The 21,374-nt window shown below is 35.6% G+C and overlaps 5 protein-coding genes across 11 annotated transcripts; 4 read left to right on the top strand and 1 right to left on the bottom strand.

Moving 5' to 3' along the window:
• Positions 1-214: 214 nt before the first annotated feature.
• On the top strand, positions 215-1,039 carry LOC110721300 (glutathione S-transferase T3-like). The gene has a single exon (XM_021900437.1). It carries the CDS (start codon positions 215-217, stop codon positions 1,037-1,039), a length of 825 nt encoding a protein of 274 aa, XP_021756129.1.
• A 672-nt stretch (positions 1,040-1,711) lies between these two features.
• Positions 1,712-3,018, top strand: LOC110721611 (putative nuclease HARBI1). The gene has a single exon (XM_021900796.1). The coding sequence runs from the start codon at positions 1,716-1,718 to the stop codon at positions 2,952-2,954; it is 1,239 nt and encodes a 412-aa protein (XP_021756488.1). The 5' UTR covers positions 1,712-1,715; the 3' UTR covers positions 2,955-3,018.
• Positions 3,019-4,483: 1,465 nt separating this feature from the next.
• LOC110721299 (ent-kaurenoic acid oxidase 1-like) lies at positions 4,484-6,448 on the top strand. The gene is made up of 4 exons (XM_021900436.1): positions 4,484-4,517; positions 4,912-5,381; positions 5,446-5,535; positions 6,004-6,448. Exons 1-4 carry the CDS (start codon positions 4,484-4,486, stop codon positions 6,127-6,129), a joined length of 720 nt encoding a protein of 239 aa, XP_021756128.1. The 3' UTR covers positions 6,130-6,448.
• A 230-nt stretch (positions 6,449-6,678) lies between these two features.
• On the bottom strand, positions 6,679-14,995 carry LOC110721610 (probable inactive tRNA-specific adenosine deaminase-like protein 3). 6 transcript variants are annotated; one of them, XM_021900792.1, is made up of 11 exons: positions 14,848-14,995; positions 13,959-14,091; positions 12,713-12,821; positions 12,202-12,253; positions 11,931-12,001; positions 10,670-10,791; positions 9,169-9,251; positions 8,937-9,036; positions 7,902-8,342; positions 7,620-7,726; positions 6,679-7,272 (listed from the first exon to the last, which is right to left on the bottom strand). In XM_021900792.1, exons 3-11 carry the CDS (start codon positions 12,783-12,785, stop codon positions 7,086-7,088), a joined length of 1,236 nt encoding a protein of 411 aa, XP_021756484.1. In that variant the 5' UTR covers positions 12,786-12,821; positions 13,959-14,091; positions 14,848-14,995; the 3' UTR covers positions 6,679-7,085. The 6 variants fall into 6 exon arrangements, with proteins under 6 accessions (XP_021756484.1, XP_021756487.1, XP_021756485.1 ...); XM_021900795.1 differs by lacking the exon at positions 13,959-14,091 and adding an exon at positions 13,078-13,100; XM_021900793.1 differs by lacking the exon at positions 14,848-14,995 and adding an exon at positions 13,078-13,100 and having other exon boundaries at positions 13,959-14,358.
• A 420-nt stretch (positions 14,996-15,415) lies between these two features.
• LOC110721609 (uric acid degradation bifunctional protein TTL-like) lies at positions 15,416-21,000 on the top strand. 2 transcript variants are annotated; one of them, XM_021900789.1, is made up of 6 exons: positions 15,416-15,721; positions 15,798-15,889; positions 16,586-16,643; positions 16,939-17,040; positions 19,049-19,205; positions 20,087-21,000. In XM_021900789.1, exons 1-6 carry the CDS (start codon positions 15,572-15,574, stop codon positions 20,539-20,541), a joined length of 1,014 nt encoding a protein of 337 aa, XP_021756481.1. In that variant the 5' UTR covers positions 15,416-15,571; the 3' UTR covers positions 20,542-21,000. The 2 variants fall into 2 exon arrangements, with proteins under 2 accessions (XP_021756481.1, XP_021756479.1); XM_021900787.1 differs by having other exon boundaries at positions 20,084-21,000.
• Positions 21,001-21,374: the final 374 nt, after the last annotated feature.

The following is a 21,374-nucleotide window of genomic DNA, read 5'->3' as shown; positions in this document are numbered from 1 at the left end:
CCAATATTTGGGAATCGAGCAATGTCTTATCTGAAGAAGATGAGGCAAATGAAGAATGCGAGGATGATGGTGAGGGAAATGAAACTCCTTCTCCCCATCAAAACTTCACTCAAATGTTACAGCAACCACTCCAATCAACTCCGGAATTTCGTGTTAGTGGTTCAAACAATAGAGTTGGTCGCGATCAGAAACTGCGGCTCTTATATCCGGCTACATGAACACCAGCACCGACATAATTACCGGCACAAATCAAAAGAAGGGTGTATTTTGGAAGAGAGTCTTGGACGCATACGATGCTGCCAGGGAATCGAATGCAGATGAAATATCCCTACGAACTATTAGTAGTTTGAAGGGAAGGTGGATGCGAATCTCTGAAGCCGTGTTAAAGTGGTGCGGAAGCTATGATAAGGCCCGGAAGCGAAAGGGAAGTGGCTATAACGAAGATGATGTTATCCAAGAGGCCCACAAAATCCATGAGAACTCATTCGGACGATTCACCTTCTACGAGGAATGGATCCAATTAAGGAAGTGGGACAAATTCCGGTCTTTCTTGGACCAACAAACATTCAAGCCTTCGGTGGGACGTCCACATTCAACTCCACTGACGAATGAGTCTGTAGGGAGCGGAAGTAGTGGGAAGAGGACACGGGATGAGGGTGACAATTCCTCACCTACCACACCAACCAGCGTGGGTGTCGGTGATGAGAGAGTAGCTCGTGCTGAAGGTATTAAAAAGGCTAAGTCGAGATTGAAGGGTAAAGCTCCATCAAGTCAAGCATTTAAGGAATTAGAAACATTCAACAGCCGATTGCAGCTACTTGGGGATTCGATGAATGTGTCAAACGAAGCAGAAATGAAGAGACTTGAAATACAGGAGCGCAAGGAGGCAAGGAAACAACGGAAAATTGAGCTAGAGCAATATAGGATTAACTGGGAGCAACTATCTCGTCTAGAACAGAAAGTAAACCGAGAACAGTGGGAAGACGAAATGATAGTAATACTTCGGAACAATATTCAACGTTTCAATAATGATGCTTAGTGTCCTTTATTTTTATTGTAGTTAAGTGTGTTCAATTCCTTTGTTGTTCTTCATTTTCAGTAGTGATAAGTTTTCAATTCCAGTTCAACCTCTTGTACTCATTTCCTTATGTTTGTACTTTATCAATTAATCAGTAAAATGGATCTTTTCCACTTTCCCATTTTCATAGCCCATGTGATCTTATTCTGTTTATTCAATTATATCAATTTGTCTCTTTATATATAATTGTGTCAGTATCTTAATTTCCCCTTTGTTAGCCCATGTGAAACCCTTCTTCTCCATTCAATTTCTGTGTGGTTCTAATCCAGTGTTGGTCATAGCCCATGTGAAACCCTTCTTCTCCATTCAATTTCTGTGTGGTTGTAATTCATTGTTTGTCATAGCCCATGTGATCTTTGTCTCTTTATATTCAGTTATTTCTGAAGAAGAATTACAAATTAGTTCACTATAAATAAACACCATTCTTTCACTTTTTTTACACACAAACACATAAATCGTTTGCATTTACTATTAGCAAACCTCACTCTATCTTACATTTCTTACGTACAAAATGAATTCAAACAGTTTAAACGAAAGCTCAACCGATTCCTCTTCATCTTCATCTAACTCGGATGATGAGGGAAGGGAGCTTAGAGTTCAACAACGTAATGAAGTGTGTCTTATGATACAACACGTAATGCATGAGTACATTCCACCAATTATTCAAGCTGCCACTCAGCAACGCCGACGCAAATCTACTGAGCCCCGAAAGGATAGGGGACGCGAAGAAGGTCATGCACGGTTATACAATGACTATTTCGCGGAAGTCCCAGTTTATCCAAGTTCCTTGTTCCGGCGCCGGTTTCGAATGCGTAAACATGTGTTTGAGCGCCTTCTCAACGCAGTGACCCAACATGACCCCTGGTTTCAACAAAGGCGAGATGCGGCAGGTCGTCTTGGTTTGTCTCCACTTCAAAAGTGCACTGCGGCCGTTAGACAACTAGCTTACGGGTGTGCTTCAGACGCTTGTGATGAGTATGTCCGTATAAGTGAGGCAACTTCACGATTGGCACTCCAAAAGTTTACAGAAGGTGTCATCAACCTGTTCGGTGATCAGTACCTACGCCGTCCAAACATCGCAGATATGGAAAGATTACTACGTATTGGGGAAGAACGTGGATTTCCTGGCATGATAGGCAGCATTGATTGTATGCACTGGGAGTGGAAGAACTGTCCACACGCATGGAAGGGGCAGTATCAAGGAAGAGAAGGAGTTGCAACTCTCGTACTGGAGGCAGTTGCGGACAGAGATCTATGGATATGGCATTCGTTCTTTGGGATGCCAGGTAGCTGCAACGATATTAATGTGCTTCATCGATCCCCTGTGTTCGAAGACGTCTTAGAGGGTCGAACACCTCCTGTGAACTTCGTAGTCAATGGTCATCATTATATGAATGGGTATTATCTTACTGATGGAATCTACCCTAGATGGGCTTCTTTTGTGAAATCCATTACGAGTCCACAAACTCGTCAGGATCGTTTATTCGCAAAACACCAGGAAGCTGCAAGGAAAGACGTTGAACGCGCATTTGGGGTCCTTCAAGCTCGTTTTGCCATTATTAAAAAGCCGTCTTTGGCGTGGGATACCGACATACTCCACAATATCATGCTCGCCTGCATCATAATACATAATATGATCGTTGAAGATGAACGAGAGACGTATCAAAATAACGTTAATACCAATGAGTTTATGAATGCTGGAGGCAACGCTAATGAGGACACTACCGAGTACCGTACTGATCGTATTGTGGATATCGGCTTATACTTGTCTCGTAGAACAGAGATTGAGGATCAACAGACTCATTTGCAGCTAAAAAACGACTTGGTCGAACATATATGGAATAAATTTGGTAACAACGAAAACTTAGGCAACTAGGTTTACAACAAATGGTTATCCCTAAGGACATCTTACAAAACGATGTGTAGTTGTTTTTTTTTTTTTTAAATAAAATGTACTAGATTATAGTTGTAGAACTGTAATCACGATTTGTACCTCTTTTTTTTTTGTTAATTAAAATTAGCTGCGTTGTTGTTTAAAAAATATTAATCACAAGAATTAGTTTTTTAAAAAGCTGATAAAAAAATGCGATAATTTCTTAATTAGTAATCACGATTAAAATATTAAATACGTCAATTAATTACATTGACATCGGGTTAATAAATTATAATTATGAAACAAAAAAGATTATATTTACAAAAATAAAATAAGGTGGGGTAGGGAGTATTGATGATGAACCATTGTTTAGTGTTCATTGTTAAGAGTGAATATTGTAAATGGTTTGTTGGGTTGATGTGGATGAGAGAGAAATGGTGATAGTGACCCATGAACCATTTTTTTGTGTTCACCAATAATGATGCTCTAAGAAAAGTTCATGGTTGGGTGCATGAATCAAAACTTGGGGATAAGAGGTATAGTTTGCCACCGGGTGACTTTGGCTTGCCTTTTATAGGCAACATGTGGTCTTTCCTGGCAGCTTTCAAGTCCTCCAATCCAGACTCCTTTGTCAACTCCTTTCTTGCCAGGTTATTCTTTTATCTATTCTCTTGTCACTATACTTATTTAAGCGATTTATTACTTATTCGTATTTGATTGAAATTAATCATGCCCATATTAGAGAAAAAATTTCATATCAAACTAGGCCAGATTTTCTTGTTGGTGTATGCTTATTTACAACTCTCTATAATTTTGTGTTAATAAAGAAAAATTGTAAAATTGTACTGTATTTGTGTTAATGCACATGGTACATTTAATTTTAGAAGACAACCTATTTACTCAACAAAAATTAGTGACAGTTTCAAAAAAAAAAAAAAAAAAAAAGTTAATAATCAATGTTTAGCTCGTCGTCTTTTTTCTTTTTTTTTTGTTTGTTTGTTAATATCAGTCTTTGCAAATTAAAATTGTATATCAAGTTCACGTTCATGATGGATATATAAAATAAATTGACTGTTCAAAAAAAAAAAAAAAAAGGTTTATATAAGAGGTAGACAGTGGGTTAGTTTTTCCCAATCCCCGGCAGCCTGTTTAATAAGCCAATCAAGGTTGGCCTCAAGCATGGTGAAGAAGGTGGGTGGACCGGCCCAGTGGCCCACTTATGACATTGACATTCGTTTTTATGGGCTCACAACAACCTAGACTGGCCATTGGCGACTCTATTTAGACCTAACAAACGGGATATTTGGGTTGGATAAGGGTCAAGTTAATTTCGGGTCAGGTAACATTCGGGTTGTGCTTGCGTTGAGTCGGGTCGAGTCAATTCAGATTTCGGCCAAGTTCGGGTTGGGTCCATTTCGGGTTGAGTGGGCAAAATTGGGTCATTCATTTTGTGTCGTTATTATGGATTAAGCTCAAATCGATAATTTTATTTGGTTTGTGAGTTCAGTTATAATTGGGGATTTTAGTCATTTATGGCACCAAACATTTTTAGTTCTCGGGTATTTGGTAAGTTTAGTTCGGAACATTTCGTATATCGGGTCTGTTCAGGTCAAGCAATTCGGGTTAAAATCATATCGGGTCAACTTCGGGTTGGGCACAATCGAGTCGGGTTATTTCAGGTATAGGGTCAACTCCGATCGGGGTCAGGTATATTTCGGGTTTTGGATCAATTTTCGGGTCACGTGTTGGGTCAGGGTTGTCAAGTCTAACTCTATTGATGCAAAAGGAATTATTCGAATTTGCTGATTTTATTTTTTTATTTTTATTTTTCAAAGAGAAATACACCAAGGTTAAGGGAGTCTTCCCTCACGATTGAAATTTGCTCATTTAGTGGTTAAGTTGATATTTTAGGAACATTTTATTTTATTTTATTTTACTTGTACATTTAACAATTAATAAGATGTTTGGTTGTGCAGATTTGGCAAAACAGGAATTTACAAAGCCTTCATGTTTGGGAGTCCAAGCATAATTGTGACTACACCTGATACATGCAGAAAAGTCTTGAATGATGATGAACATTTCAAGCCTGGCTGGCCGTTGTCAACGGAGGAGTTGAGCGGTAGGAATTCCTTCATTACTATCCCTTCCAAAGATCACAAGCGTCTTAGGAAATTAACTGCTGCTCCTATCAATGGACATGAAGCACTATCAAACTACATAGAGTACATTGAAGAAATCTCGAAAACTACTTTGGATAAGTTGAGCAAAATGGGAGAAATCGAGTTTCTCAATCAACTTCGAAAGTTAACTTTTCGTATCATCATGTTCATCTTTCTGAGTTCAGAGAGTGAGTCTATCTTGGAGGCTTTAGAAAAGGAGTACACAACACTTCATCCTATGATTAAATCGAATATAAGTCAGTTTTGTCACGTCTATTCTTAACTGCTTAAATAACACTCACAATTCTATGCTTTACCAAATCGTCGGATTTCAGGCAGAGCAAGAAAAGATTATAAAGAACAGACCAGCAGGACAGAAAGGACTGACTCTGAAAGAAACCAGAAAAATGCCTTATTTGTCTCAGGTAAAGTACTAAGTACTCTTGTCAAAAATAAAAAAATGTACTAATAAGTACTGACTTTCTCCTCACATCCCACCTTATCTTCGAGTTTGCATTCTTCGCTGAACTAACCATTTCTTCTATGAAATTAAGGTTGTAGATGAAACACTAAGGTGGGTGACATTCACTTTCGTCGTCTTTCGTGAGGCGATATCAGACTGCATGATAAATGGTTAGTAACATATTCAAAAGACATTTTTCTTGTACATAGTAAAAAAGAAAATTAAGCTTACAAAAGAAAGTTTTACAGGTTATACTATCCCTAAAGGATGGAAAGTGTTGATATGGTTTAGGACTTGCCATTTAAATCCCGAAGTTTGGCCCGAGCCTATGAAGTTCAATCCCTCATAGATGGGATGTAAGTTTAAATTAAATCTCCTCTCATAAAAAAGACTTATCATACAAAAACTAAATACTACGTGTATGTTGTAGAACCTTGCTTCAAAAGCAGGGACTTTCCTTCCCTTTGGTGCTGGGAGCAGACTGTGTCCTGGAAACGATCTTGCCAAACTCGAAATTTCAATTTTTCTCCACCATTTTCTCCTTGGTTATAGGTAAGTTAAAATAGTTTTGAAGTTTTTTTTAACCTGGAATCATGCACTTGACTTAAAATTTTGTGGCAAAAATTGTGATACAGGTTGGAGAGGACCAATCCCGAGTGCCCGGTGCAGTTCTTGCCTCATAGAAGACCAAAAGATGCCTGCTTAGCTAGAGTCAAAAAGATATGAGCTTCTTTCATTTAAGTTCCGCAGAAAATAAAGCAAGGAGTTGTAGCGTTTATTTGAGACTGATGTTTAGGCTACAACATGTTTAAGTACTGTTTTATTTTCGGATTTGGTAATGAAATCAGGTTTTGAACATTTTGGTAATAGTAATATCATGCTACCTCTCCTTAAGGGGGGGGGGGGGGGGGGAATAGTGGGTCACAATTAAAATTTTGTTGCCTAATCTTGACAACTACCACCATTTCTACCATTTTTTATAATGGCTGAAAAATAAGTATTAAAACGATAATCATATAAAGATCTTAGAAATGGTGGTATTTTGATAAAAATAAAAATAAAACTCTAGATCTGGAACAAATTATCAAATAATATGTGACAAATATGTACCAATTCACTTTTATCTAGTTTCTCCCCAATATAATCTCTGTATAGATTAAACTCAAACCGTCCCAAGTGAGGGAGCTGACACAAATAGACACAAATCAAATTACTAAGAGCCAATTCTAAAATCCAGTAAAAAAATCACAATAAATTTATCTATCAAGGCGTGTACACAATTTCTTTTTACACTCAGGAATATCTGGTCAGTTCCTGAAAATTCTAAAATATAACAATTTCTTAAATGTTAAGTTGATAACCAAGCAAAAGTATTATATAGTAAATGATACGATCACCATTTTCCTCATCCCTATGGGACAGAGCTGTTAGATGATGGCATTGAATGTAGCATACCTAAGGACGTTAAGCTGGATGACATGCAGGCATTTCCTTTTTTCTCAGCATCTTTCTCTACTGTTGTTGATTCTCCAAAACTGGCAGATCTTCATCATGCAGTATAACTCGGAAAACTGCATAGTGATGATTCAAACTTTTCTCACCCTGTAGTCTGTATACAGTGCCCAAAGCACCCGCATTTGGATTTGGAAAAGCATAGAATATACGCCTTATTCTTTGATGAACAAGAGCCATGGCACACCTGAAATTCAATGGTCAGTCCATGTCATAAGCTCATAACTAAATATGCATGTACCTTTTTCCTAAATCCTAATTCCCTACCTCATTTCTTTTCTGCCAACATGTTATTCAATCAAGGAAGTTATGCTTTGAAAATCTTTCCTCACATAGGCTTATATAACAGGATCAATAAATACATTTTCAAGATCAAAACAGATGCATCAACAAGTGCAATGCGACAAAATCATTTAATAATTATAAAAACTTGCCAGACTTAAACATATCACACATCAAATCAAAAGTTCTTGTGGATTTCTCTTCTCAATTCTCAAAAAAGGTTATTTGAGAAGATAGTTTTGTAGGACTTACATTGCACATGGCTCCCAAGCAAGATATATATCATAACCTGTACACAGGTAAGGTCTTTCTGATTTGGAAAGAAAACCATCAGCTGGAACATCAACACTACTCTTCACCTATACAGAATGTTTCAGATTAAAGAAAGACTGAGCAATTCTCTCATAACTGATTCATAAATACAACAATCACATAACATGCAATCAAGTTCATGTCAGGCAAGTCCACTGAGCACTGCGCAGAAAAATATTGTTTGACATTAACTCGATAGTAAAAACAAAAATAATAACTCACATTTGCTAAATTAGTCTTCTGTCGCTTGACTGGCAATCCTACAGCCAAAGTCACATTAGGACTCAACTGAACAGATTCCTCATTAGCTTCTCCTATAGTTGGGAACAAACGTCTATCCCTTGCTGCAGAATATTCAATGGCTACCATAGAAGCATGTCGCAGAGGGTGCCAAAAGCAAGACCTTGATGACGACAGATTTTGCTGTGTCCAATGCCATGGGTTCAAACAAGAAATGCTGCTGCATGATGTTTTGGAAACATTAAAAGACCCATTCAATGATGATGATCCATTAGCGTAAGTATGAGATGTTGAGGCTTCAACCACATCTAGGGAGTGTGCTTCATGGCCATCAAGACGCATGTTCCATGAAGAGATTTCATCACAAGCACTAGTAATTACTTGATTTGAGAATGGATCCACAATAACCGCAGAATTAACAAACTGCATTGTACAAAAATAATGGTTCATAGTTACAAAACAACATATACAGCATCTGCAGCCTTCTGACACAAACAAGCCAACCTTTGGAGATATAATGATATATTCTACCTTCCTACCACCCCACCACAAGATTGCACCATCATAATAACCTAACAATTTCTTGAGCTAACATCTAATAATCATTTAATATTAATCTGAATCCATTTATTTAGTTGAAACTGTAGAAATTGAAACTAGGAGGGATAAAGTATGCATATGTTTTCTTACTACATAGCACTTCACTGCTAAAGTATATTGTAAGATGGTTTTTCACACAGAAGGGTATCAATCTGAGAAAAGGATGACAAAACTGAGCTAGTCACCTAAAAGCTAGAAGTTGCTGATTGGACAGGTAATGTTGACGTGAGAATATTATTCTGATTTTTAAGTACTAACTCAAGAAAATGCAAACAACAAATTGGCATACGTCAATATGCCTAGGTTTATGTAAGAAAGGTTAACAAATTTCAATTAAGAGTGCTGAAGTTTCAGCCACTAAAACCTACGTTCTTCAGAAATAAGAGCTAAGTTGATTTATCAGGGAAGTAACCATACCTGATTGCCAGCAGATTTTGCCAACTTAAGTGCAAAATTCATGTAGTTAAATATTCTAGTTGTGTTTTCTTCAGTAAATCCAGTGATGCCCTCGATGTTGCTGTAATGTGGATGACAAAAGCAAGTGAATTGCAAAGGGACTGGATAACAGAAATTAAACTTTTAAAGTACAAGCTTATGCAAAAAGATCAGCACTCGATAAGGAGTTAGCTTGTAGAATCTAGCATCTTACTATGTTGGAGGATGAAATGATGTAGGCCATAATTTGCATTGTTCTTCCCACTCTTCTTTAGTTGTCGCAGCATATTTGCAAACCTACAAATTAAAGAAAAATAAATGAAACTGCAACACTCTCCCAACTTGGATTGCGACATGGTAGCAATACCAGAGCAAAGAAAATTTCAATGCTTGCATGCACACTCCCAAGGTCACCACCCCTACACCCACTCCCCCAGCAGCCCAACAAAAGGATAACCAGATAGGAGGAGGGAACAACGGCCTTAATGCAGCTTTTTGCACTGCACCTAGAGTATATATGTTGTATCAAGTTCAGAAACCACAATGCTTCATAATCGATGACAAAGTTAGCACCTTTAACGAGGTAGATGTGAACTAGACAGCTAGGACGGAGAATATCTAAGTGTTGTAGGATGACACAGAGTAACCAGTAACCCAAAATAATCTGCATTCTCAGAACATATATGTTAGGTAATCAACTAATGGTTGATTCAATTGGTTTGGCTGACCAGCTGGTATTGTTGGTTGTTTGTATTCTCTACTCCATCTGTTCCTTAATGAAGACCCCATTCCTCCTAAAAGTCTCGTCCCATTAACTAGTCCATTTCTCATTTAGCGAAGAGTCCATCATCCATTAACTTCTAAGTCAATTCACTTTTAATCAACAAAACCCCTCTAACCCCATTATATTTCCTCTCAATTCCCTTTAAAACAGTAAACTGATCTCACTACCTTCTTTTTCTTAAACAATGCTGCACTAAAATTCCTCACCTAAAAACCTGTGCCCAAGAGATTTGGGGTCTTTAATGAGGGACACAGGGGGCAATAATGAAGATGCTTGGTGAAATTAATTAGTGTTATACTCTTAGCTATTTATGTGCAAATTAATCAACTTTTAGGCAAATACCAAAAGCCAACGAGAAAAATTTGCTCCAATATTTTTTTATTAGGGCTTTTTCAGGTAGAATAAATAATTGACCGCAAGAAAAAGTCAAAAGCCTGAAAAAAAAAAGCTGATGAAGGGCCAATTGCCATGGACTCCTTAAAGTTTTCTTTAACTATCATAACTTTCATGTGTAACACTTAAGCAATTAATAAAGTCATAGCAAAGCTTTAGAGAAATTTATTTTGATTTAAAAAAAAAAAAAAAAAACTCAACATCCCTGATAATTTGATAAATAAGCTAACCACGTGGAATTAATGACCAAGATAAGGACAGGAAATAAGAGGGCATCCTCCTAGATTGGCTGAAGCAATATGTACCATTGACTAATAGATATAATAAGCTGGCTTGATGCATAGTTTCTGACAATTTTTATTATTTTTTCAAATTTCTTCTCCTACTTCGGCTAAATTGATGTTAACAAACCATTCTTCTTCTAAGATCGTCACCAAAGATATACCACCAAAGTAACCAGTAATTTTGTTAATAATTAATAAGCTTATTCTTCAAACTAACTACTATGGAGAAATGGAGTGAAAACATTATTACCCACTTGAGTAACAAAGGGACTCAACTGGTAACAATTGGTCAGCTCTCGCAAGTCCATGGGCATGCAACCCAGCTCGGTGCCATCCTCACCAGTTAGACATATAATCACGGACAATTGAGTTTGCCCTGTCAAAAGCAAGAAGAGGTAGCATAAAAAAGACCAAATAAGCATAATGCCTAGATAATGGCAATTGTAGGAGATTGGGTTCTTTATTCAAACAGTGCTTAAGAGTATATATTATGACTACACTAGTACTTAAGTGAATAATGTAAAAAGAACTGATTCCGATCTATTGCTAACCCTAACCCCGTTGCTAACTGCTAAGAATCAACTTAGCTTAAACACCATTGATAGCAGAAAATAAGAAAGATCAATATGATTTACAAGCTGGACTGCTGGAGATCAAAAAACATAAAGGATATTAAACTATTAAAGCATCTGAGAAGCTTAATATTCTCCCAATTAGCTCTATAAGCTAACTAAAACTCTGCATAATATTCAACACAATCTTCTCTCTCTCTTTTTTTTTTTTTTTTTTTTTTGAAACACACAATCTTCTCTATTTAATATGCTCTATAAAGAGAATTAGACAGCTTTTCCTTTAACAAACTACCTATCTTATTCTTCAAGCTACTAACAAGTTGATTATAATTCCTCCAACTAAAGTACCTCGCCTCCCCCTTTGTATTGATGCTTCACACCCGACCTAGCCCAACCCAACCCAGCCCAATCAGTGCTTATGATGGAGGCTATTTTCTTTCTTTTTCCTTTCTCTCTACACAATAGATCTTTCAGCCATAATGCTTCCACAAAAGTCAACATCACCAAGAAGGCAAAGTATGAGTTAATTTTCCACTAAGTTCAAATCATTAGGTTAACCTATGAGTGCATCTTTTAGCAGACACATAACAAGAGAGCATAAATTTATGATTCATATTAAATATTTTGTTCATCCTACGGATGAAGTCTCACCACAGAAATTTGAAGATAACCCAGAACTTAGGAATGAGCTACAGTTGGTATGATAACAGCTAGATTGTTATGCTAATATCCCCTTCCATCATATGATTATCAGTGAAATAGTATTTTTTTTTTCTCACAGTTCCTATATTTCAAGAGCCAAGTGATTATATACTTATAATACAGTCCACAAAATAATGGGAAACCTTGTCAAAGATTTTTAGAACTCTGGTTTGAAGAAAGGAACAACCAAATGTAAGAAGCAACTAAGCAAACAAGAGTGGAAAATAACAAGAACACCTACCATCGGAACAACTCTTACGCACTCGTTTCACATGTCGAAGATTCTCCAATGGGGCAATTTTATTCAATTTCCTACACATTGAAATAGTAGCATGGAATTTGAGAAGAAATTTATTGGAATGGAAATTCACTCAGATTGATTTTGAGATAGAACTGTACAAGTCACAGGGAGAAACAACTATAAATTATGAAAATTTAAGGTGTCCACACCTAAGATTGGATAAAAATTCTCATTGTTACAATAATAACAAAGACGAAGAATCATAATATACCTGACTAAAGTGTTGGCAAGTTTTGGATCTATCACTGATGCAAAGACGTCAACTGCGTAACAAAATAGTACAAAAAATGAACAATTAATAAACTATAAAGAAAGAAAAGAAACTGCAGGATGAGCAACAACTAAAAACGAAATAAGGATAAATCCCGTAAACTATGAGACATCTAAGTTCACATAACTCAAAGAGAACTGGTATATAACTACAAAGCCTAGGACTCTTGACCATAATTACTCCTTCCATATTTTGGGTTGTTACTCTTTGATTTCCAACAATATCAATGAAGAAGGCTTAACGGTAGTGTCATTGGGGTGACATTGTCAGATATTACTGAGGGTAAAAGCAGAAGATGCAACATCAAAAATTATTCAAAAGGAAATAGGGAAGAACAAAAAATGGAGGGAGCGTAAAAGATTAATAGAATACGCAATAAAATACGAAATTGCACTTTCCACAATGTACCAGGAGGGGGAAGTATGAGCAAGCAAGAGAGAGGGAAGCAAACCTGTAGATTGTTGGGTGGGTAAGAAAGGTGACTTTGCCGGGATATGGATGATATCCCAATTACTATTGACCATCCTCACATACAAAACCAACTCTTTGAACTTTAAAACCTATCAGTATCATAAAATTATATAGCAGATTAATACAACAGGAAATTATAACAAAAATTCAGGTCTGAACAAGAATTGAATGGAACAACATAATGCACTTATTGTTTTATTAAACAACATAATTTCCTTCCAGAAATTAGTCTCCTACAGTCAGTGGCGGATCCAGGATTTGATTAATAGGTTGTCCCATCATCATCATTTTGTGGAGGAGGAGGATTTAGAGTAGACACTTTTTCAGTAAAAAAACTTGAAATACCTCGAGTTGTTTTACTTTTCATTCTGAAATTGAAGTTAAAGGTTGAATTAGATAAATCATACAAGAAGGGTTCTCTCAAGGTTATTAAAACTAATAGTATCATCAAAAGAAAGCCCATTGACCTCAATTTTAGTCCACCCTTCATCCCCAAATCTCCAAATTAGCAATTCCCCACTAAATTTCAAACCTAGAACAACATAATCACCATTCTCAATAGCTAATAAGAAGGTTAATTTGATTATACAAATCATAGATCTAACAACTACCTATAAATAATCAATAAAGGCATCATACATTTAAAATATAACAAATTTTGCTTTTGGTACTTTAAACTCTAAAGTCCTTATCTTTATCCTACCCCTTAATTATCTTTAAACTCTAAAGTCCTTATCTTTATCCTACCCCTTAATTATCTTTAAACTCTAAAGTCCTTATCTTTATCATCATTATGGTTCCAGATTAAAATACAAAAAGGATACTAGTGGAACAATGCCTATGGAGGTCAAGCACTAACCTGCTAGATACCGCTTAGGTTGGACAACTATTATCAATTAAACAGAAATAATACTATAAATCTATAATAGGGCTCAAATAGTCAAATATCCGGCCACAACTCACATTCACAAATCACAACATTCAAGCTCTAAATCGGCTAACTCAGAGCCCAGTAAATTTAATACAGAAAACAATCAAATTATCATATTTATCAGCTCTCCTAAAACACCCACAATATAAAATCACGAAATTTCACCAAAAAAAAAAAACAACTCATACAGTCATACTGTCATACATAATTAAACATTTAAACTGCAACATACATCAAAGCACTGATATAGAATCTATAATCTTATTGCAATGTAATTATATAAATTAAAACAAACCTCAAAAAACCGCGAATTTCCACAAAGTATGAGCCCCGGACTGACGGACGGACCTTATACCTAAACACCTAATCGGCGACAACACGGAGCCACGGACGGAGCTAAAATCCGCGGCGGTGAACGGCGGCGGCGGCTGGGGATTCCGATTTAGGGGAGTTAGGATGTTATGAGAGAGTTCTAACTTCTAATTTTCTAAATGTCAAAAATTCGAGATGAGGTTATAAAGCAAAAAAAAGGAAAAAAATTGTGAGTAATGGAATTTGAACCCACATACCGCTGGGCTACAGGTTGAACTTCTTGACATTTATTACACAAATATTCTATTAAACCGTTTATCGATTTTTTTTTTTTAAATATAAAATAATAGGTTGTTTTGGGACACACTATGACTACACGTGAGTCCGCCACTGCCTACAGTCCTATCACAATTAAATGCAGCAAAAACTTACAAGGTCGCACAAGTTTACTTTAAGATTCAATACACAAGTTCAAATTTCGGATTACGGATAGATTACACTTAGATTAATGAAAAATTCTAGTTTAACATTGTAACACTTACAAATGGATTACAATGGCATATGATTATTGATTTATTATTATTTTAACATTCTATTGTAATTTTAAATACAGTAAATTAATACTCATAATACACAAAAAATCAATCAAGCATCCAATTAAGATCTCTAAATAATCTAACATTCTTATAAGTCCTAATTCCAAAAAAAAAACAGTATTACACACAAAACAAAAATCCCAATATACACAAATAAATTAAAACCTATCAATTAACTCCACAATCAAATATTGAATTATATATCAAATTAGCAATTATGAATTTTTAATTAAAAAAAATTTGAACTTTTGGGCAGGACTAGGTTCAAGGACTCACGCTGTAGCACTGCTGTGAGCCTGTGACCGGCGGAGGCGGACTGCAGCCTGGCGTCGTGGGCGGTGGGTGCAGCGTTGTTGGAGTGGCCGTTGAGGTGTTGAGTTAGAGAGGGAAAGTTGAGGTTACAATCAAGGCCTCAACTCAATGTTTAACCATTTCAATTATGTCCCCAACTTATCTAGTGAAAAGACTTCTACACCCCTATTACTATGTGTCTATGTTTCACAATTGACATGTTTATCAATTGACTAGGGTGGCTAACAAGCGCTATAGCTAGTCGTATCGGATAGTTGTTTTGATTTAACCTTATGTCAAAATTTTAATTGTTGTTAAAATTAATGAGGAAAATTACTTAAGGAAATGTTTTACGGTATAAATGTGTGCACATTATTTTTAAGAGTAAAAAAATAATTAACATTAATGAGGGAAAATAAGTAAATAAATATTTTAGAGATATAATTGTTCAAACACGTATGGAAATAAAAATAAATGAAGCTGCCAATTAATCTTTGTGATAAACAAATTTCACAATCGATTTCCTTAAAAATTGCTTAAATGAAAATATGGTGGGCTTAAGTTTTTAAGCCGACGCATGTAGAAAATTATTATTTTTTTAATAGAAATAGGGAATTAATTTAGATTTAAGCAATTTTTAAGGAAACCAATAAAAGAAGATGAACTAATAAAAGAAGTAAGAGAGAGTGAGAGAATTAGTGGAACAAAAATGGAGTCATCAGCAAAATGGGTAGTCAATGAAGATGAACTACTGGCATGTTGTGGCAGCACTAAGTTTGCCAAACAAATGGCGGCTTTATCCCCTTTTTCCAATCTTCATCAAACTATTGAATCTGCTACGAACATCTGGTTCAACCAGGTCTCAATTTTCCCAGTTTCTTCTTATTTCAACCATTTTTGCTTGATTTTTTTTGTTAATTATAAATATTTTGCAGGTTGATGTTTATGGGTGGCTTGAAGCTTTCTCAGCTCATCCTCAGATTGGCCAATCTCCTTCTTTATCACATGTTGGTGAGACTTTTGCCCAGTTGAGTCTTTTTTTCTCTCTTTGATTATTGAGATTAGCTTTTTTCTGGGTTCTTGCTGATTTGTTTATTTTTAGATGAATATGATTGTGTAATTGATATTTTGTTTGATTAGTAAACCTGTTAATTAGGATTAATCAGGGTTATAGGGATGAGGATTAACTTTTTATGTGAATCAAGTGGCAATTTTGTGATGAAATTGAAATATTAATAGAAAGGATTGATTATATGGTGTATATAGTTGTATTTCTACTATTCTTCAGAAAAATTGATTAATTTCAATTTATTTAAAAACATAATCTTTATGCTATGTCTTTGGAATGCTTATCTAGTAGATGAGCAGGAAGTTTTTCATGTGGATTGCGGGATCAAATCATTCATTAGTTAGTTTTTGATCCTGAAGGGTTTGATTGCAGACTAAATCATACATAACTTTTTTTTTTTTTTTTTGAAACCAAAATCGTACATTACTTAGTCGTTGTGTACTTGTTTGTTTGAGATAAGCCTTCAAAGTGAAAGGTTTGATGGGGTTTATGCTGCTTATAACCTAATACATTGAGCAAGATTATGAATGGTTGGCATGATTACAAGATCAATTTGGCATGATCTCTTGGGTTTTATGCTTTCTTTTCCATTTTGTTTTATTTAATGCATTATACTTCCACTAATAATTTTACTTTGAAAATCTTGCTCTGTAGGTGGAGCAAGGGAGAGCAGTCAACTGCTATGAAATCAGCTACTTCCACTACATTACAGGTTCTTATGTATTGATTTGTATATTATCGATAGTTTTTTGAGTTAAAGTTGACAAAACATAGTGATCTTAGCTTATGATACACTTGCATACTGGGATTTAGTAGGGCAGTTTAACATGAAAATTGACTATATAATCGGTCATTTGTACTACATATCTATGACCATTCAGTCCAATTTCTACTAATTGTTCCTAATTATGGTCCTTATCTTTACTGAAGCTGTAAACATGTCAAACACATAGACTACATGAGTGAAGCATGGGTTTACTCGTAGTTTCCATACTTGTGTTGTGCAGGAACTGACTGAGTGGAATGCCCGATATAAGCAAAAGTTTGGATTTGTCTTTCTTATTTGTGCATCCGGGAGAAGTACAGCAGAAATTTTAGCTGAATTGAAGGTGAGGTTTATTTATTAGTTTGAGGAAGCTTTTCTACAGTTAGTTTCATAAAATCGAATGTTTAATATTAACTAGATTTTGGATCTACAGCAACTTCCTAAATCTCATCGGATCATCTATTCTGAATTTGGAGGCATATCTGACTTAGTCATGTTATTCTATTGTTAGGGAAGATTATGTTGTGTTGCTGCTTGATTCTTTTAGGCATTTGACTAAGTCCACATCTTGCTTTATATTTTTGCATAGCAATGGCACATTGCTTAAAGCTTTCTGCAGATCTGCACGCCTTTGAATACTTTAAAAAGATAGAGGAACAGCTACACCTTTGCGGGGTTTGGGGAGGGGTTGCTTGATAAAACTGCTATATAATTATGAAAGTTTCTTGTTCTTGAAGTGAGGTTTGCTAGTATCATATACCTAGGCTATAAATATGTTGTATGATAATTTTTTTAGAGTTGAGATTATCATTGTTCAATTCGGAGTACTTGCTAAGAGCAAGCCATAATTTAACTGGCTGGAACTCAGAAGAAATTTCATTTTGAAATACTTGAAGATTATGATACTGAATGATACTTGGATTAATGACTGAACACTATACTACTTGGACATGGGTACGGCCGTACAAGAGACCGGTCCAGGTTCATATCCAATTGTAAGTGTTAAGACAATTTGAGGTTCTAAACCTCGAACACTGGGTGAAAATTGTATAATACACCAGGTGCATGTGATGTGGCATAACTAATTAGCATTAAATTAGTGGAAAATAAAAAAAAAATCTGGGCGAAATTATAGGGAATTATTCCCTTTAAACTGCTTTCAGTTTTAAATTATTATCCTTAATGGACATTTTCCATTTTAAAAACATTTTTAAAACATTTTTGGGTTTCAATAATACAAAGTATGTTCTTTGAATTTGGCTCGTATTTTCTTTGAGGTAACGAGTGACGCACAAATTCTTTTTTGAATTATCATATATCATTATTTTTTATTATCGTATGTTCTTTGAGTTTGATCAGTGTGTTCTTCGGGTATGAATTATATGTTCTTTACATTATATTTTATGCTCTTTTAACATATGTTATTTTGAATTTTGAAATTTAATTTGAAAATGAAATCTTGGTTTTTTCTTAGTTGAAAATATTTTAGAGAGAGAAAACTAAAATTATTATGGAAAGTTAATTTTTGGAGAGAGAAAAAACAATTTTTGGGGAAATGATATCGTTGGTAAAGATTTTTTCTGTTAATATGTAATTTTTCATAAAATTTTAATAAAGTTTTTATCACGTTCTTTTTGTAATGTCTTTATGTTCTTTAATAATGCATGTTCTTTGTTAAACACAAACATGTTCTTTTTCAAAAACCTGCATGTTCTTTTTCAAACAGCTAAATGTTCTTTCCGCCTTTTTTTTATTTAACCAGGTGCACCATGTGATCATGCATTAAACACTGGGACCTTATCTTAGAATTGGAAACATGTGCTGGGACATGGCGTAAATATAGTCCTTATTATAAAGACTTTTGCATATCTTTTCACATTATAAATACAGATATACATTCTAGATTTACTTGTTTGCCGGTTCCAGTCAAACTTTTGTCTCAAATTTCCTAAAGAATGAATAATCAAAGATTATGGTAGACAAGAGAAAATAGCTGATGAGGGTGAATTCAAGTTTTTCTCTACAATGTGGATCAAGCTAATTGTGGTGTCTGAGTGAAATCCAAACTGTTGGCTAAGAATTCATATCCTTGTTAGAGAGATAAGTGTCCGACAGGGATATGGCTGATGTTTTAGCGAGCATTTATTTTTCTGGAAGTTGTGTCTACATGAAGTACAAGAAATGTAGTATTCATCTCAAAACAAAGCATTGGTTACTCTGAAAATGGGGCAAAGTTTCTGAAGAAATGTTAAGCTAGTTAAAGACTACTTGTGGCAGCATTCTTCCTTCTCTTATAGTAGCAAATGTAAGTCATTAATTTGATGTTGATGACTCTTGTTTACTTATTGCAGAGACGCTACTCAAACAGGCCTGTAGTGGAGCTTGAAATAGCAGCTCAGGAACAGATGAAAATTACAGAACTGCGTCTTGCCAAACTCTTCTCGGCAAAGTCAAGCACTGATGCAGCCACTGAATTTCAACCTGCGTCTGTCACTGCAAAAGCTAATGGTAATGTGTTATTAGAAATGTTTCAGTAATCAGTTTGTAGCTGTTTTAAATGGTAGGCTTAAACCCATGTGGCAGAAGTCTTTGAGGTGCCTTCAAACAAATACAGCAACACATCTTGACACAGCTAAGATTAATTAAAGGAAAGAATCTAAGTACCAAAAGATTTGAGATAAAGGAGAATGACCGTGTCAAGCTAAATTTTGAGCTGCTTTGAGCATTTAAGACCAAGTGGCTTGAAGAAAAAACCTGAACCTAATCTGCTCTAAAAGCTGCCCAGCTTTGCAGGTTAGAGGTTCATGACTTCCAGTAATGGTTAATTATTTTAACTAACCATTTAATTAATTATAATTTCAATATTACCCTCATATGCTTGTATTTTCAAGGGAGCCACTTTTAAGTGCTGATTTGTTGTGGGATAGGATGATTTATTTGGCTTCTTGGTGAGTTAAGCCAGCCGGAAAATTAAAAAGTTACGAGGACAACTTATCTTCTGCTCTTGTACATGTTGCTACTTCCTCAAGAGTTAATATGTTTACTCAACCTATGAATATTTGTGTATTGATCCTACATTGTTCTTTAATTTCTAACATCCAATACAACACCTGTTAATCCTATACAGGTATTTTCTAATCCATCTTTCTTCTGCAAGTGTCAAACTGCACTACATTTTCCTTGGCATGGCCCATGTTATATCATTCGTATCGTGTAGAATACTCTTGTCCTGATTTTTTTTTTTTTAATTATTATTTTTTTTAGTATTACAAGCTTGTTCTGTGCTTAGACAAAAAACTGTTAATAGTTTCTTCCAAAAAAATAAAAAAAGCTGTTACTAGTACTAGTTCTTGATGCTTATTTGTGTGCTATAATTGAACATGTAGAAGATCGCCTGAGCATGATCAATTCTCATCTCATCTCTTCATCTGATTCTTCCGGAGAGAAAAAATCTCAAGCTCCTAAGAGGAACCGGCCACCCATCACAACCCATGTCCTCGATATGGCAGGTGGTCATCCTGGGGCAGGGATTGAAGTACAGTTGGAGGCATGGAGGGGTCCAGAGCCTCGCCCTTCGTTTCCCGGATCAGATCCAAGTGGCTGGACTCTGGTGGGATCTGGTAAGACAGACAATGATGGTAGAAGTAACCCGTTAATGAACATTGTTGATGCAGTAACTCCTGGTACATACAGGATTAGCTTCAACACAGGCAAGTACAACCCCTCGGGGTTTTTCCCTTTTGTCTCTATAGTGTTTCAGATCACAGAGTCACAGAAGTTCGAGCATTTTCATGTGCCACTGCTGTTAGCTCCTTTTGGGTTCTCAACTTATCGTGGAAGCTAGGAAATTAAACTTGTGGAAGCTGTAATTGCTGATGAATGGAGGGGAAAATAGTGTTTGTCTTGCTAATAATGCATTCCACTCCACCTCAACACCTCATTCATAGAGCTATAAGCTAGGGATTAAGGTCTGAAGTATACAGTATACCAAGTGGTCGTTTGGTTACCATAGGAAGTAGAAATTTTCATGAACGTGTAGTATGGGATTTTGAAGTGTTTGTTGCATTTAAGACTTTAGTAAATTGACAAGGATAAGAGACAGACGCTATCACGCAATAAAGGACTGTCTAGTCAAAGATTATACAAGCAGAAGCTATTATCTATCTTGTGATGCAGATTTCATTTCATGTTGACCATGACTAAACGTAACACGGGAAATCCGATTATTTTGCTTTCCTTTTTTTGCAAAATTTATGTCAAAGAACATGTATTTCAAGAAAATCTATATTCAAAGATATTCTTATGCAGTATACACCTACTCACAGGGAAAGTACCCTCCTTACAATTAGAAGGTATGAAGCAATGAGGTATTAGTTTAGTAGCTAAACCTAAGGGCCTATGTACAATTTGTCACGGGATCAAATCTTTCCACCCCATTTGTAATTGATATTGTCGCGTGCTCATACGCATCGGAAAAGAAAAACATAGATTCAATAATTTCCGTCAAAGTCAATATAGATCTATAATTTGACCAAGTCTTTAGAAGTAAATAGGTTTGCGTCTTCTCTATAGTTTTACTGCTACGGAGTACTTATATTATTTAATTGGTGATAGCTTAGTTGAAGATAACCAGTTGCTCTTATAATATAAAGATGTGATAACTACTCTGATAAGTAT

Source organism: Chenopodium quinoa, unplaced genomic scaffold, assembly GCF_001683475.1.
Source record: "Chenopodium quinoa cultivar QQ74 unplaced genomic scaffold, ASM168347v1, whole genome shotgun sequence".
Taxonomy (NCBI): domain Eukaryota; kingdom Viridiplantae; phylum Streptophyta; class Magnoliopsida; order Caryophyllales; family Amaranthaceae; genus Chenopodium; species Chenopodium quinoa.
This window is presented reverse-complemented; position numbering and strand designations above follow the sequence as displayed.

Bases quoted from the DNA above. Each gene is read 5' to 3' on its own strand.
- LOC110721300 (XM_021900437.1), top strand. From the start codon at position 215: ATGAACACCAGCACCGACATAATTACCGGCACAAATCAAAAGAAGGGT.
- LOC110721611 (XM_021900796.1), top strand. From the start codon at position 1,716: ATGCATGAGTACATTCCACCAATTATTCAAGCTGCCACTCAGCAACGC.
- LOC110721299 (XM_021900436.1), top strand. From the start codon at position 4,484: ATGGCACCAAACATTTTTAGTTCTCGGGTATTTG. The intron at 4,518-4,911 runs GTAAGTTTAGTT...ACAATTAATAAG, and splicing joins TTTTAGTTCTCGGGTATTTG to ATGTTTGGTTGTGCAGATTT. The intron at 5,536-6,003 runs GTAAAGTACTAA...TGTATGTTGTAG, and splicing joins AAATGCCTTATTTGTCTCAG to AACCTTGCTTCAAAAGCAGG.
- LOC110721610 (XM_021900790.1), bottom strand. From the start codon at position 13,020: ATGATGATGATGGGACAACCTATTAATCAAATCCTGGATCCGCCACTG. The intron at 12,002-12,201 runs GTATATTATGAT...TTCAATGTGTAG, and splicing joins CTTGCCAACACTTTAGTCAG to GAAATTGAATAAAATTGCCC. The intron at 9,252-10,669 runs GTGGGTAATAAT...TTTAATTTGTAG, and splicing joins TGAGTCCCTTTGTTACTCAA to GTTTGCAAATATGCTGCGAC.
- LOC110721609 (XM_021900787.1), top strand. From the start codon at position 15,572: ATGGAGTCATCAGCAAAATGGGTAGTCAATGAAGATGAACTACTGGCA. The intron at 15,722-15,797 runs GTCTCAATTTTC...AATATTTTGCAG, and splicing joins CGAACATCTGGTTCAACCAG to GTTGATGTTTATGGGTGGCT. The intron at 15,890-16,585 runs GTTGAGTCTTTT...CTTGCTCTGTAG, and splicing joins GTTGGTGAGACTTTTGCCCA to GTGGAGCAAGGGAGAGCAGT.